The following is a 15,513-nucleotide window of genomic DNA, read 5'->3' as shown; positions in this document are numbered from 1 at the left end:
GTGTGTGTGTGTGTGTGTGTGTGTGTGTGTGTGTGTGTGTGTGTGTGTGTGTGTGTGTGAAGTACCTTGCCATTTCCAAAATGCTTTTACATGCTGACTTATTTGTTTCTCATAGTAACTTCTGATGTGGATAATTATTACCTTCCTTTATAGATGATACTCTGTCCTATAGGCCAGTGTTTCCAAAGTTTGATACTCAAAATTATTTAAGTATACAAGATGTTTATTTAATTAATCACGTCATTATTTTAACACGTGTTAGAAAAATATGTAACTATTAATATTAAAATATATTTATAAATATATAATATATATATAACCTCAAACTCATGATTGTACTGATGTTATTGCTTAGCATAAGGACTCCGCTGACAGGAAAAGGTTGTTTTAAAGGGATAAGTAATATATCAGTGATGATGTGGTTATGACAAAAATAATAAAGTGATACACAAATGAATGAAGTATACAACATACCTAGATACCAGAGTGGAGATGGAAATAGACTTTTAAAAACTGAAGATCTTGACATTTAAGACATGTTTATGTTTCTTGACACAGTGGAGAAAATGGCTTTCAAGGAGGAACTTCTAGAAGTCCATTAACAATTGCTTTGCTTGTGCCTCAGGCGTGATGCCACTTTTTATTGATACATATCTGTAATCTGTTTGCAAATCAGTCAAACCAGGTTCTGCTTCACACCTTTAAGAACCACCCTCCTATGACTTGTGTATGTGTATTTTGTAGAGTTTCTCCCAACCAGTATTTTTCATCTAGTCTTTCTAAATTGCAAAGTCATCAAAAAAAAACCTTCTTTTAAAATAGCTATCTATAGAGAGTTTAACTGGATTCTATTTCAGAATGACATAAAGATAATCTTAAGGTAGATAGCTCTGCATGGGAGAGAAAATTCCCTCCAATTATGAGATTACACAGTGTTGGTCCTCAAAATAGAAATCTATTTTAATTCTAAAAAGGCTAACTCAGGGGCAGCTGGGTAGCTCAGTGAAGCGTCTGCCTTGGGCTCAGTGCCTGCCGATCCCCCTGCTCATGCATGTGCACTCTCGCTCGCTCTCGCACTCTCTCCCTGTCAAATAAATAAATCTTTTAAAATAAATAAATAGGCTAACTCACATACAATGCTGTGTTCTCTCTGTCTTTCTTTCCCTCCCAGCCTCTCTCGTTCTCTCTCTCTCTCTCTCTCTCTCTTGCAAGCACACCAGAGAAAAATAATGTGTTTTATATTTCTAGCATCATTTGTAGAGAAAGCTTTAATGTTCAATAGCTTAATATAAATTGTAATATCCAATTCCAGTTTTCTAAACATAAATATGGTAACATCCAAGCTCTGTAGTTTCCAAAGAACTTTCACATACATTATCTTATTCCGTCCCTTCAACTCTCTGTATCAGGATAGGTGGTGTCGGTGATGGTGGTGATATCCCTAATCAGTAGATTAAGAAAAGAGTATTGAAGAGATTAAGGGATAGTTTAAGTGGCAGGGTTGCTACTTTTTTTTTTTTTTTAAGATTTTATTTATTTATTCGAGAGAGAGAGTGAGAGCGAGCGAGCATGGGCCGGGGGAGGAGCAGAGGGAGAAACAGACTTCCTGCTGAGCAAAGAGCCCAATGTGGGACTCTATCCCAGAACCCAGAGATCATGACCTGAGCTAAAGTCAGACACTCAACCGACTGAGCCACCCAGGCGCCCCAGGGTTGCTACTTAAGGCCAGAATCCTTATCACTCTGTATATTAATATTGGAAAGGACAATTTATCTGGCTATCCTAACTGGATCGAAATATCCCTTAAACTAATCCAATATCTATTGTTTTGATCCTGTATTCATCAAGAAACTGGTCTAAAATATAAACTTCTGGGGCGCCTGGGTGGCTCAGTTGTTAAGCGTCTGCCTTCAGCTCAGGTCATGATCCCAGGGTACTAGGATCGAGCCCCACATCGGGCTCCCTTCTCAGCGGGAGGCCTGCTTCTCCCTCTCCCACTCCCCCTGCTTGTGCTCCCTCTCTTGCTGTCTCTCTGTCAAATAAATAAATAAAATCTTTAAAATAAAATAAAATATAGACTTCTGAGTGGTCTTCATCCATCAAGAAGTCAGCACTCTGTAAAAATGAGCAGTATCACTTGTTTTTTTCTCTTTGTCTAAATGATTAATGTGAAAATTATGGACTTGGCATTCTGATAAATAAATGGGTACCCTGTGAGTTTAGCATTAATCAGTTTATTGGTTCCCGATCGTCTCTGGGTTACACAGCCATTTCCTCAGCTGAGCAGTCAACCAACAGGTCAGGTCTTTTCTCTCGTTCTTACCATCATTGAAATTTCACTGGTAATTGGACCACTGGACTAATGAACAATTTTAAGGCCTTGGCTTTCTTTTCTTGGATGTGATGCATAGGAATTTCTATTCAGAATAGTTAATTCTTATGCAAGTAGATATTCTCATTCTTCACCCCCAGCCCTGTCTTTAATAAAATATTACTTAGAACTGAGAGTATTTATTAGGTCCCAGTTTTGTCCTCCAAGAATAACTCTGTTTGAGAAACCAAACTAGTGAGCTGTTTGGGGAGATGCTAATAAGTGTTTCTGATGCAGGTGCAGTCCCCTGTGGACTCTGCCACAATGTCCCCAGTAGAGAGGACAGCAGCCTGGGTGCTGAACAATGGGCAGTATGAAGAGGATGTGGAAGAGACTGAGCAAAATCAAGATGAATCCAAGCATGCTGAGAAGGTAGAACTAGCCTGTCTTTGTTAACTTCTTGCACCCACAGGGATAGGCCACCAGAAGGGTAGTCTAGCCAACATGATCTCTTCCCCTCCCCGGTTTCAACTCCACCTCTTACATTATCCAGCATATACACATCTGTATATAACAAGTCAGCAGTGTCTCTGTGCGAAAATATGCAGAAAATGTCTGTCACGCTGGGGTGGGAGGATTAATTTTCTTTTCACGTAAGTTATCTTAATTTGGAGACATTCTGCTATTCATTTCCAGTCATTGAAGGGGAATATTGTTTCTATAAACTGGTTGTTAGTCTTCAACCAAGACCAAAATTATCCTTGGACTAGACTTCTTTCCCAGATCTTGTTTAATGATTTTGTCTTTTTTTTTTTTTTTTTTGCCTTTTTGCCTTTTTGCCTTTACTGGTTAAAGAACTTCTAGCTCTATATTGATTTTTAAACAGATATAATCTATTTCTGTTTTGTTTTAAAGAAAAGTTGACATGGAGAAAAAGGGTTATCAAATAAGAGGCTTGACAGTGTGTATGGCAGTCTCTCACTTAATTACAACCACACAGCTAGTCCTGCTTACTTAGCAGCATGATCCTAAAATATGCTTATTGATGCAGTCTGCCTTTTTAAACTGTCGTGAAAATCGTCATCTTTGACCTTCTGGACAAAGAATGTACTTTAGGATCATGATGTTGGGTAAGCAGAAGCTAACTGCCTGATTGTCAATTAAATGGGATATTCTGTGAAAATAGTTTGCATTTTACCGTACAGATTTATCCTGAATTACTAATGAATTTAAGTAGACCATATGCAAGAAAGCTTATGCTTCTCACCTCACCTAGAAATGTGACATTCCAATGTACTGACACCTCAGCTACTGCACTGTCAGTACGAGAAAGGGCTGGGATTCTCTAAAGCTTTAGTGAGAATTTGTTATATAAAGCTTTAGTTTATATATATTTATATAAAGCTTTAGTGAGAAAACAGACATATATGTCCCAGCCAGCGGAACCAAATTTAGCCGATGAACCACATCATGAAAACGGGCCAAGAGGCAGTATTAATCAGCCCTGGAGAATATGTGGGCCTTTTGCTTAGTGACCTGAATATTTTACCTGATATTTTGTGACCTGAATATTTTACCCTTGTATAGTTGGGGAGAAAGCAGCAATAGCTTACTTTGCCATCAGATTCTATTTATTGAGTTAGCAGCGTAACAGTATAGAAAATTCACTTGTTCTCTAAAGGGCTGATTCTAGTAGAATGAAGGAATGAGAGTCTGATGAGCCAGGATGTGTCAGAGAGCCTCTAGTACAGCTGATGATAACACAAATCTTTTCTCTGGTAGACAACTGGGTTTGGGCTTATTTTAAGTGATTTATCAGGCTTCTAAGTACTTGATCTTTTTTTTTCCCTGCCCCCATTTGATACAGATTGGATGTAGCTTGCAGCAACTGGTAGTTAATGTGGAAAGAGATACATAACATATAGATTCGAAATGCCAAGTTCAGATTAAAAATGTGATTTTAAGGGGAGAGAGGACAGAGCTCCTTTACCATTTATGCCTTTTGATCATTTTTAAGAATATTAGGAGCATGTGGAATGGCAGCTCAGACAGCATCCAAACACCTTGATTTCGAAAACCAACGTAACTCCAGTTTCCCCCCCCACCTTGTCTTTGATGCCTGTCTTATGCTCTAGTATGAGCAGGAAATCACGAAGCTGAAGGAGCGCCTGCGCGTGTCTAGCCGGCGGCTGGAGGAATATGAACGCCGCTTGCTGGTGCAGGAACAGCAGATGCAGAAGCTGCTGCTGGAGTACAAGGCCAGGCTGGAGGACAGCGAGGAGCGCTTGCGCAGGCAGCAGGAGGAGAAGGACAGCCAGATGAAGAGCATCATCAGCAGGTCAGACCTTCAGCCACTGGGGGGTGTGGGCCAGTTAGGGGCACAAAGAGATCGGAAGATGATCCAAAGAATCCTTAAGTCATGGCAGCAAAAGCCACTTCAGTTCTGCATATGCTCTGTGGTACTTCATACGGATGTGATGCCTGACCATATCTCTTAACATTTTCTAAATGGGAGACCTTCCTACCCTTCCTTTGAAGACAGAGATGGTAGGTTTTTCTTTCATCGTAATAATCAGAAAAAATGAAAATGTAGCGACTCACTTGAAAGGTCTTAGTATTCAATGTCCAGGAGTCACTTAGGTCTTCATGAGTCTTGAGACATGGAAGGGCAGCACCACTGGATCTCTTCAGGGCCAGAGAACTGAGAGAGAGAGAGAGAGAGAGTGCCGAGATGTCCAGGGAGTCTCTGGGAGGGATCAGTTTTACCACACACTTACATAGCACTCACCCTGGGCCAGGCACTTTTGTTAAGCATTTTACAAATAATAATTGGTTTAATCTGTCCATAAAGATGTGTTTAATGCCAACCTCTGAGGCAGGCGTTATTCTCATTTTATAAATCAAGAAACAGGCTCCAAAGCCATGAAGTCACCTGCCCGAGGTCACTTAGTGGGGCAGCCAGGACTTGAAGCCAGGGAGTCAGGCTCCGGAGCCCAGGCTCAGAACCACTGTGCTTCACTCCTGTCAGATGCTACCGAGGGGTCAAGCAAAATGAAGACAGAAAAGCTTTGTCGTTTCAGAAGTATGGAGGGAATTAGCAGTCTTGGAGCCATTTCATGGAGTCGAACGTCTGTGGGTTAAGATGCGAGTGGCGCCCGAGAGAGAAAGTAGGCTGACTAAGTGTAGCCCCCTCTGAGAAACTCAGCCGTGCAGGGAGAGAGGGACGGCTGTCCCCGGGGAACTTGGGAATGAGAGGGGGGTCATTTGTTTTTTTCTGGGTGGTTTGCTAGTTTGCGATGAACTAAGCTGTGCCGGGGGAAGGATCTGACAGAGGAGAGGGAGGAAGTGACTGGGGACCCTGTCCCAGAGGAGATGAAAATGCACGGGATCTGGTCACCAACAGAGAGGTCAGCCTTGGACGGCTCCTTCCAAGGTGGGAGAGAAGAAAGCAAGCAGGATCACGGACCTCTCATGGGGGAGGGGTGGAAATCTGGACTCTGCCGAGTTTGGGTTTCTTGTCCCCTACGTCAGCTGGCCTCTCTTTGACATACGTTCTGGATGTCTCTTGCTGCCACGTTCTAGGCTGATGGCTGTGGAAGAGGAACTGAAGAAGGATCATGCTGAGATGCAAGCAGTTATTGATGCAAAGCAAAAAATAATCGATGCACAGGTGAGCAGGCCTTGAATCTAGTAGAAGGCACTTGTTTATAATGACTGTTAAATTTCCTGACTTCCAACAGGAAGTGCCCAAGGCATGTACTGCAAAAAATGGGTCATTGGGAAGTTATCAGCATTACCTTTTGAAGATTAAAAGAGTTTCTATGTGACCTGTATTACTTTTCCTTTCTTTGACTGGTGACAAGTCTGTTAACCCAGCAAAGTATTAGCGTGCTTAGAGCAGTTGCTGGACAAATCTCAACCTAATGCATGATGGGGTTTCCTTCTTTCCTTATGGAAAGGAGGGCATTCTTTAAGGGGGTAACTGTGAAAAGTACACCGCATGTGTCTGGCTTGTGACCTCCACTGCCCGTCGCTTGGCTGTGATGTTCACGGTCTTGTTAGTCACGTCCACTGTGCCATCGACCTCTAGCCCCACAGACGAGTAGAACTGTAGGGGAAAGACAGGGTTGTGGCAGGTACCTTTCCTTGCTGTTCTTTCGGTGCAGGGTTTGGCAGTGATGCTTGGGATTTGCTTGGCTGCCCTCCTTTGTTGGCACTGTGCTTAGAGAGCCTCTTAGTCTTGATGAAATCAGAACCTGGGCCTCTGCTTGCTGTAGCGTATCCCTACGACACTGATGGCATGATGACTGCCAAGAGCACCTCACAGGCACATCAGTGATCAGAGCCAATCCAGGAGGCAGGAAACATTGCTGATTTGGTTTCATTTTATCATTGCAAAATATGGTTGTATTTCTTAGAGCGAAATAAATAACAAAAGGCAGGTGCGGTTTTGATAGTGGCTGATCTAGCCACCGAACGTGTCCCCTTCCTAGAGACACCCAACCCACACGGGTTTGCATTTCTCACCTTTAAAGACCTTATCAGATCCCCAAGCTATGGAATAAAAATGGGAGCAAGGACTTTATCGGGGACCTTCTTTGCATAGGGGAACCTCTGTGTCGGAGCCCCTGGCATTATTAAGCATGCACTTAACACCCCCTATCTGGTTTCCTGACAGGGTTAATGTGGGGGGGGGGGTTATTTTTCAAAGGAGTTGGGAGGGAGGCTGAAAGCAGAGTCATGGAAGGAGGCTTCCTGGGCCCAATGCTCCACAGACACACCCAACTTGTAGGCCAGTGTGAGCTGTGACACTCTCGTCAGCGTAGCTCCTGGAATATTTTGGACTCTGTAGTTTCTGGATATTTGGACCTCATAAGAATCAGAAGAAAGGTCTGCTGTAATTATCTGACTTGGTCCTTTTTTTAAACCTTTCTGGGTGTCCCCAAGGTGGGTGAGGGAGGGATAGTGGACACAAGGCCATCTTGCCATACATACTATAAAAAATTCATCCCAGAGCCTTCAGAGAAACAACCTGGATACAGAAAGCAGTTTAGTCAGGAAAACCACTGTTAATAAGTTTTCACTGGTAGGTTTTCAGTGTGACAAAAGGGTGCAGGAAGAGTCCTATTAATAATCACACCAGGAGAGATTTTGGTTCTGCTGAGATAAAACAGACCATTTTCATAATTCCAGCTGGTCTAAAACTGTGTCCGTCTTGAGCAGAGGAAGCTTGGGTGTGTCACAGTGGTGGCTCTGGGCACAGAACATTTCCCTCTTCTCAGCTGCCCGCAGGACAGCCTCATTAGCTTCTGGCCGTTTCTACCCGCTCCCATCCCCTATTTTTTTTTTTTTTTTTAAGATTTTTATTTATTTAACAGAGATAGAGAGCACAAGTAGGCAGAGCAGCAGGCAGAGGGAGAGGGAGAAGCAGGCTCTCTGCCGAGCAGGGAGCCCGATGCGGGGCTCGATCCCAGGACCCTGGGATCATGACCTGAGCCGAAGGCAGCCACTTAACCGACTGAGCCACCCAGGCGCCCCTCCCGTCCCCTATTTTGACATTGAGGGCCAGATGACTGGGTGTGATGCTGGAGTCAGGCATGGACGGTGAACACAAGGAAGGGAGTAGGATCTATCAGGCCTCAAAAGCTCTGGAAAGTAAGGACCATCTGTCAGTTAACCAGGAGGAGGGTGTTGCTGTTCAGGGACGGGTGCAATGTGATCCTCAGAGCATTAGTTAGCGTCAGCTTGTGGTCTGGCTAAACTAGATATTTTGGGTCCATTCCTCAAGGCAGTGGTTTTCAAATGCTTTGATTCCGTGGACTATTTTGGTCAAACCAGAGGGACCTTCCATAGGTCACTTTCCAACTGCTCGTACTGAGCACCACCAGCAAGGACCACTTTCAGCTCAGGGATGAAATCACACTGAGGATGGCTAAATATAGTAAATTACCTTGTCAGACACGGGCATTACTGTACAGTAAGCTTTCTACCAGAGGCCCACCAGGGATCCCTGAAGAATACTTGGAGAATTCACTGGACCACATTTTGAAAAACAGTGTACGGTGTATAGCACAAATCATAAACACTAAAGCTAATTTAAAAAAAAAATTATGACCTCCAATTCCAGCTGTTGTCTTACTGGTACATTCAAGTCTTACTGTAGCAAAAGACTTTGAACATCTTGGGGCAGCCTTTGTAATGAATGACTTTTTACATCAGAGCCTGTCCTTTGTCGGGATCAATCTTATATCCTAAGTGTCTGTTGGAGCAGAGCAGTCCTTCTGGCTCATTTAATAGAACGCACACATGTTTGGGGTGAAAGCTTCCCAGTGAGGTAGCCCATCCTTTTAGGTCCCTGGCATCTTCCTTGGTGCCACTGGTAGTGGAAAATATTTCTTCTATGAATACGGTTTGCTTTCCTTATATTCGAGCTGAGCCCAGCATTTCCCAAAGCACTGAAGGCCTGGTGCCCAGTGAACTGGTTTTCATCTGTGCCAGCAGTCCTGCGCCCCTCTGGGCAAGGCTTATCGCCGAGGTCAGCCTGTCCGTCTCCTGGACTTTATGCCGTGAGGCCTGGCCTGGGTCAGCCACCTTCTAACTACACTGCAGGACGATGAGCATTGCACTGGCCAGGCCAGAACCAGCTGTCTTGGACCTTGTAGCACGGCCATGGGGATCCTGGTGATGGAACTAAGGGGACCATTTCTGAAGCATCAGACCAGGGACTGTGCCACTTTCACCCCCCCAGGATCTCTCCATGTGACTCAGATGGAGAACAGAGAAGGGCTTCCTCCTCTGAGAAGCAAGCAGCTGCCTAGTTACTGTTGCAAGTGATATCTCCGCTGTGTTAAATTACAGGTCATAAATGGAGATGAGATTATTCAAACAGGCAAGTAAACCCGGTCCGTTCTGTAGCTGAGCAGTCCCAGCCCTGGCCCAGGACACCGGCCTCCTACCCATTCCAGCTCCTGCAGCAACCACCCTGGAAAGCCTTCCTGTCAGGCGTGGATTGCTTTGCCTGTCAACCCAAGCGGAATCAAAATGTCAGAGCATCTTTTGCCAACTGACCTTGACTTTCAAAAGTCCCTATTTGATGATTTTTCTTTTACTTTTTGTTTTATTTTGAGACGTTGGCAGTGGGGGGAATTACAAAAGGGGATTTGTCCACTTGGAAACTTTCAGCTGTTCAGCAGGGGGATTATTTGGCTTCAGCTGTTACTCTTGTAGGAAATAAATAATTGCAATCATTCTTAGCCTTCTTTTTGACCCTTTAAGAATCAAATAACTTTTTACAAATGCCTAAAAAAATTTTAGGGGGGGTGGGGTTAAACCTGAAGAATCCTACTTTCCTTCTTATTGGGGCCTTATTTATCCTAATACTGAAATTTCTTTTTTAATCATTTCAGGATATTAACAGTTACTCTGTTCAGAGACCATTCTTAACCAGAGGGGGAACCATCGTATTTGGCCCCCCACTCCTTGTTTCCTGGTAACCACTGACCAGTCCTTACCTGCTGGCTTTTTAAAGATCTAGACTTGTTATCCCAATAAACTCCATTGGCTATGATTTTTTTAATTACTATTTTTTTAAGCCTCACAGATCTTTCTTTCATTGAGTTTTGCCTACCCTCAAAATGAGTTACCCTCCCAAAATAAAAAGCATCTTATACTAGATGAATGCTTACCTAATAATGCTGATTTTATGTATCTTACCACCTGAGACCTCCATCAGAGAAAAGGAGAACATTTTTTTAATGCCAGTAACAAGGGTCTTTTTTCATACTTTTGAAACCCCTAGCCCTGCTGCCCTGACCCATCCCCAAAGTAGGAGATTAAAGGGCAGCATTACTTGATGCTGTTGTCCGTAATGCTTTTGCCTCCAGCATCCCGCAGGGCGGTGGAGGGCAGTGGTCCTTCCTCAGCCCCCTCCTGGTGGCGCATTGCTGGGAGCACCCCGACATGGCCCTGGGGGGCTGCTGCCCGCTAGCGAGGAGCAGCATCCAACCCTCAGCCCTTCCTGCCCTCTCTGCACCTCCCCGTGACCCGCCTTACCACGCTTTTCCCCGGGTAAATTCAGACACTCCAGGGGAGGAAAGCTGCTTTTGGCTTTCGGGCTTGTTCCTCACATGTTTTTTTTTCTTTTTAATTTCATGGACATAAGTGAAGACCACCCCTCTCAGCGTTAGCCTCTTTTCTGAAAAGTGACAACTTCATGTTGGAAAGGTTCTGGAATGATCTCCCTACCTACTGAAACTAAGATTAGGGGTTCTCTCCTAATCTTTGTGAGACTGATAATATTTTGACGGGATGATTTTTTTTCTTAGATGAGCCTACTTCCCTTTAGATTGCCATATTTTGACGGGGTTGGGGTGGCCCTTTTTTCTCTCTTGGTTTTTTGTTTTGTTGGTTTTTGTCTTTTTTTCCCGTGTGTGTGTATTCAACAATCTTTGGTTCCAAAATATTGGTCCTAAGGCATTTTTTTTTTCCCCAGAGACTCAAAAGGAAAATGAAAGCAATCTCGTTATTGGGTAGCTTTCCTGGAGTAACTCTGAGCTGGAATGAGTCGAGAAGCTTGTGTTCTCTGTTTGTTTTCATGTGTTATGTTTCTGGCATCCCCCTTCGGCCACATCTCCCTTCCCATATTCAAATGACCCCTTGGTCTGAGCTTCTGGCTGCTTTTTCCCCTCTTGCTGTTGCATCCTCACTTTGTTGGTGACTAGAAACTGCCACCATGTATTGTTTTAATTTTGAGCACAATGTGAATTCTCTCCAAATGTGACTGATGTGCCCTCTTGAGGGGCCAAGAACCCGCAGAGCACATGCACTTCTCCTCTGTGAAATGAAACCTCTGGTGCTTCTTTCTTTGCCACCTGATTTCTATGTTTTAATTTTGACCCAAAGCACTTAATACCGTAAGGCAGCTTGACAGCCCTGTTGCACAGTCTGAAGTAACACCTGGTGTCTTGTTCACATCATCCTAGCGTCCCAAGGGATTATTAATAACCAGTCCTGCTGTGCTGAAAGGAAAAAGAGAGAAAAGAAACACAGACGCATTGGGCTCAGGGGAAGCCGAACCTGAGTAGGGTGCAGAAAGAGGCAGAGACGTTCCATTTGTCTGGGAAGCATCATGCGTACTGCTGTTTGATAGAAAGCATTAGAACAGTCATTCAGTGGAGCATTACCGTGTGGTTTCCTGCACGTGGCCTGAATAAAGCCCCGATTGGTGTGTTGCAGGAAAAGCGGATCGTGTCCCTGGATTCGGCCAACACCAGACTGATGAGCGCACTGACGCAAGTGAAGGAGCGGTACAGCATGCAGGTCCGCAATGGCATCTCCCCCACCAACCCCACCAAGCTTTCCATCACGGAGAATGGTGAATTCAAAAACAGCAGCTGCTGACGGCCTTTGTGACCACACAGACTGTGGGAGGAGACAGAAGGAAATGTCCCCGCTCTCCTGGCCCCAGCCCTCTCCCCGACCCCCCCAGGTTTACAGAATGTTGCTACTTCCGAACAGCAGAGTGGCGAGACACTCTCAAATGAAGAAAGGAACCTTGTCTTTCAGGGCATAAGGCTAAGACTTCCAAGGTCGATGCTTTCCCCCCATGTCTCTATGTACATAGGGAACTTAGTTCTGGGCCATGTACAGAAAATACCACTGTAATATACCAAAAGGAAGTGAATAATGTAGATTACCTTTTTAATTATTACTATTTTTATTATTGTTTTCCTCTTGTTGAGAGCACTGCAGTTGTTAGAGGAGGAAAAAGTAGGAACGACATGTGAGTGAGAGATGAGCCCGCGGGCTCAGTAGGTAGAGACCAAGTGTCTATCGGATAGAAGCACGTGGAGTGCAATAGGACATCGTCAGAATGAATTTTTCAGGGATTCATCTGCCAGTCTAAAAACCCCACTCTGGCCCCCTTGTCCTTTAGGAGAACATGAAAATACCAAGAACCAACCAAAACAATCGATCCCATTGATCAACCAAGACTGGTTCTGAATGGACAGCTAATGTGATTTGGGGATACACTGTTTCAGAAGACACAGATAAGAGCTGTTGCATCAAAATTGGACTTTAGGAGTGGTTTCTATTGAACTCCTGTTGATGTTCATTTCCTTCTGTCTAGAGCAGATGGGAATTTTCCATTTTAGATAGGGGGCTTTTTTTAACCCCAGTTGTAATAAAGGGTGTTCTTTTTCCTCTTTAGAGTTTACAGAACTATAAATATTTGTGTCTCTGCATACCATCTTCATCTCCACACACCCACTGCCCTTTCCAAACCCCTGGTGGGAGCAGTCTTCACCAACAGGGTTCACTCTCCCCTGGAGAGGTTGTTCAAATATGCTGTCCATAAGCCATCCAAAATAAACACCCTTTCTTCCACACAGAAAAGGGCTAACCATACCATAGCAGGAATCTCTGAATATTTCCTATTAAAAAAAAAAAAACCTTTTCTATTTGTAACTTACAATTTTTGTTTGGGATAAAGATTTTATCCATTGTACTAGTAAATCTCTGGGCAGGGTAATTTTATCTGTCTTTAGCTTTGAAATGGCTTCTTCTTCTAATTCCCTCACTAAAATTTAGAAAGGAAATCCAGAAGTCACGATTCTGCTTATAAACAAAGAAAACTAAAAGTGCAAGGACCATGCGTTCCAGTCATTACTCCCATGTTCTTCATAGATTTGGCAATAATCACTTCATTTCACCAACTGTCATCCTTGGCTTTATTGTAGGACAGAAACAGTCATGGAAGCTAATTTACTTCCTTTTTTCCAGAGGTGTGAAATGTCAACTTGAATGCAAACTTGATTATCAGAAGTATGGAATGTTATGTGTTAAAACAGACATTATATATACAAATATATATACATATATACTCACACATATGTACATAAAACTGCACAAATAGGAAAAGTTCATGCCTTCTCTGCTGTCAGATATAACGTTAAAAGGGTTTTGAATCTCTTTAAACAAGATCTAAGCAGCTCTTTATCCTGAGAAAGCAACAACATTTCTCAAATAAGTTAAGGATGTTTATTTTAAATTATAAACTTTAAGGAAATTTTTAAAAAAGAAAAGGAAAAAGGGAGAGGGAAAAAACAAAGACCCGAGGGAGCCCTATGCACGGAGTGAGTGTTTCTACGGAAGAGAGTATTATAAGGAAACAGGAGGACATTTATCGGGTCCTCTGCTGGGTGAGGCCCAGCCTCGACATCTGTGAATAGCCTCCCTCTCAAGGCACCCCCCGGCTTTCGCTCGGACCTCTTGAGCCCTGCCCTCTCCCAGTTGGATCTCTGTGTTGGACCTTGCATCTCAGCAACCTCCCAACAGCCCCCAACCCACCTTTTAAAACATTTCTGTTCATAATCTTCTCGTCTCTGCCGGTCGGAGCTGTAAATCAGGGCTATTCCTCCTACTTATCTGATCTACGGTTTTCATGCCCTCGGATTTTGGGCACTTGGTTCATTTCTTGACCCCTGGTAGTTGTTTTACAAATTCTTACCTCCTCCCTTGAAACTTAGGGCACACTGTGGTCAAAATCACTTTACTAGGAAAACAACTTTACTAATTCTGAAGGTGTGCCCTGTGTTGGCTGGGGGGGGCGGGGGGGGGGATGTAAACATAGGTGTTCTCATTTAGAGCTGTTCTCAGCTCCAGTCACGTTTAATCTGTTCTTTGTAAAGCCTTCCATTGTGCCGCAGAAAGCCTGGTAAAAGAAGAGTCAGTCTCCGTGGCCTTAAGTATGTAACTCGGGGGATGTCTTGCATTGAGGTTGCGAAGCTCGAAGTGCTGGTTATGGATTACAGAGGGCCAATCAGCTTACCTATATTGGGGGTTTGGGGGAGACACAAAAAAACCTTGATGGCTGCCTCCAGCTTGGAGGCATTGTGGGAGCCCCTTAGAGGGCTGCCTGCTCCGGAAGATTTAATGCCCAAAATGTTTGGAAACATGATGCAGCCCTCTCTTATCAGGTTATCTTGAATGAAGAGAAAAGAGTAAAAAAAAAAAAAAAAAAAATCAGAAGTCAGCTAGAAGTTCAGATTTGTTGCCAGATGTGAAATTTTCGATGATCCTTTGAGCCTGTTCCTATCCACACATTTTTCTGAGTATTTCTTTAGAGAAGCTGTCATCTGTAGAACTTATTCTGAAAGATTTTATAAGTATATAAGACTGCAGCAAACCGCTGGTAATTTTTATGGAGGTATTGCTTAGTTCGGCTTTTCTTCAGCCCAGATAACTCCATCCGGATGTTCAGCAGGAGGAGGGCCTGGTCAAGGCGAGGCAGGTGGGTTAAGATCGCCGTGGCCGCGCTCCTCCTTCAGCCACACATCAGCCACATTGCGGGCTGCAGCCGGGCCATGGTCCACTGGCATTTGGGGTTCAGGGGAAGTGCTTGTGAAGCGCTCGTCTAAGCTGACAGCCAGGCTTGGCCATTGACAAGGACAACATGGGTGGGATTTAGGAATTCAGGAAAGGGCTTCCGTACTCCCTTTTTATATCACTGGAGCGACAGGCTTTCTGGGCCGAAGCAGAAGAAAGAGTGACATTTCCACCAGGTCCTCGCGTTCCCTGAGTCTCTACAACATAAGCCAAGACCTAGGAGATGGCATCCAGGTAACTAGAACAGACACTTGAGCACCCACCGTGTCCCAGGCACCCTCACGGAGGTGCCATCGGGGTCCAGGGCAGCCCGTTCATGAGGACACTGGTAAAATGAGCTCATCATGCTGTCTTCGCTGTCTGTTGTCTTCACTCAGTTTGTAGATGGTGACAAGTCGCTTTCTCTGGTCTGCTCCAAGACCTTTCCCTGTGATGGTGTTAGACAGTGAAAGAAAGAGCAAGAGTTTCTGTCTCCGACTGCTGTATGACCTTGAGAATTTGCTGGACTTTAAAAGTAGAGCTTTCCAGATCTTTGTCGACCTCAGCCTTTGTTCTTGGAGCTGTGGTTCTTTTGGCCCCTGGCTCTCACTGTGCCCTCAGAGGTGCCCCAGGTAGGGAGCAGTTCTTCTCCAGACGTCCCAGGGCAAGACCGTGGCCATCGAGTGAGTTTGCATTAGTATTTGCTTTGCCTTCCACCTGGATTGAGTTCTAGTCAGCTCCAGTTTGGAGTTCCTGAGAAGGCTGGTTGTGAGGCTGAACTTGGGGAAGGAACCCCCTTTGGGATTCCCTAAGTCCCGTGTGACCGGGAGCCGAGG

At 44.3% G+C, this 15,513-nt stretch overlaps 1 protein-coding gene across 2 annotated transcripts in view; it reads left to right on the top strand.

Moving 5' to 3' along the window:
- RASAL2 (RAS protein activator like 2) overlaps positions 1-12,000 on the top strand; it is a 350,264-nt gene extending 338,264 nt beyond the window's left edge. Inside the window, exons 15-18 of one of the 2 annotated variants that reach the window (XM_021682604.2) lie at positions 2,609-2,743; positions 4,447-4,649; positions 5,894-5,981; positions 11,546-12,000. In XM_021682604.2, coding sequence (XP_021538279.2) covers positions 2,609-2,743; positions 4,447-4,649; positions 5,894-5,981; positions 11,546-11,710 — 591 coding nt within the window. In that variant the 3' untranslated portion in view covers positions 11,711-12,000. The remainder of the gene's footprint in view (positions 1-2,608; positions 2,744-4,446; positions 4,650-5,893; positions 5,982-11,545) is intronic. The other variant, XM_044916396.1, reaches the window with a different exon arrangement.
- The last annotated feature ends 3,513 nt before the right edge of the window (positions 12,001-15,513 follow it).

This window comes from Neomonachus schauinslandi, chromosome 6, assembly GCF_002201575.2.
Source record: "Neomonachus schauinslandi chromosome 6, ASM220157v2, whole genome shotgun sequence".
NCBI classification, from domain to species: Eukaryota; Metazoa; Chordata; class Mammalia; order Carnivora; family Phocidae; genus Neomonachus; species Neomonachus schauinslandi.
This window is presented reverse-complemented; position numbering and strand designations above follow the sequence as displayed.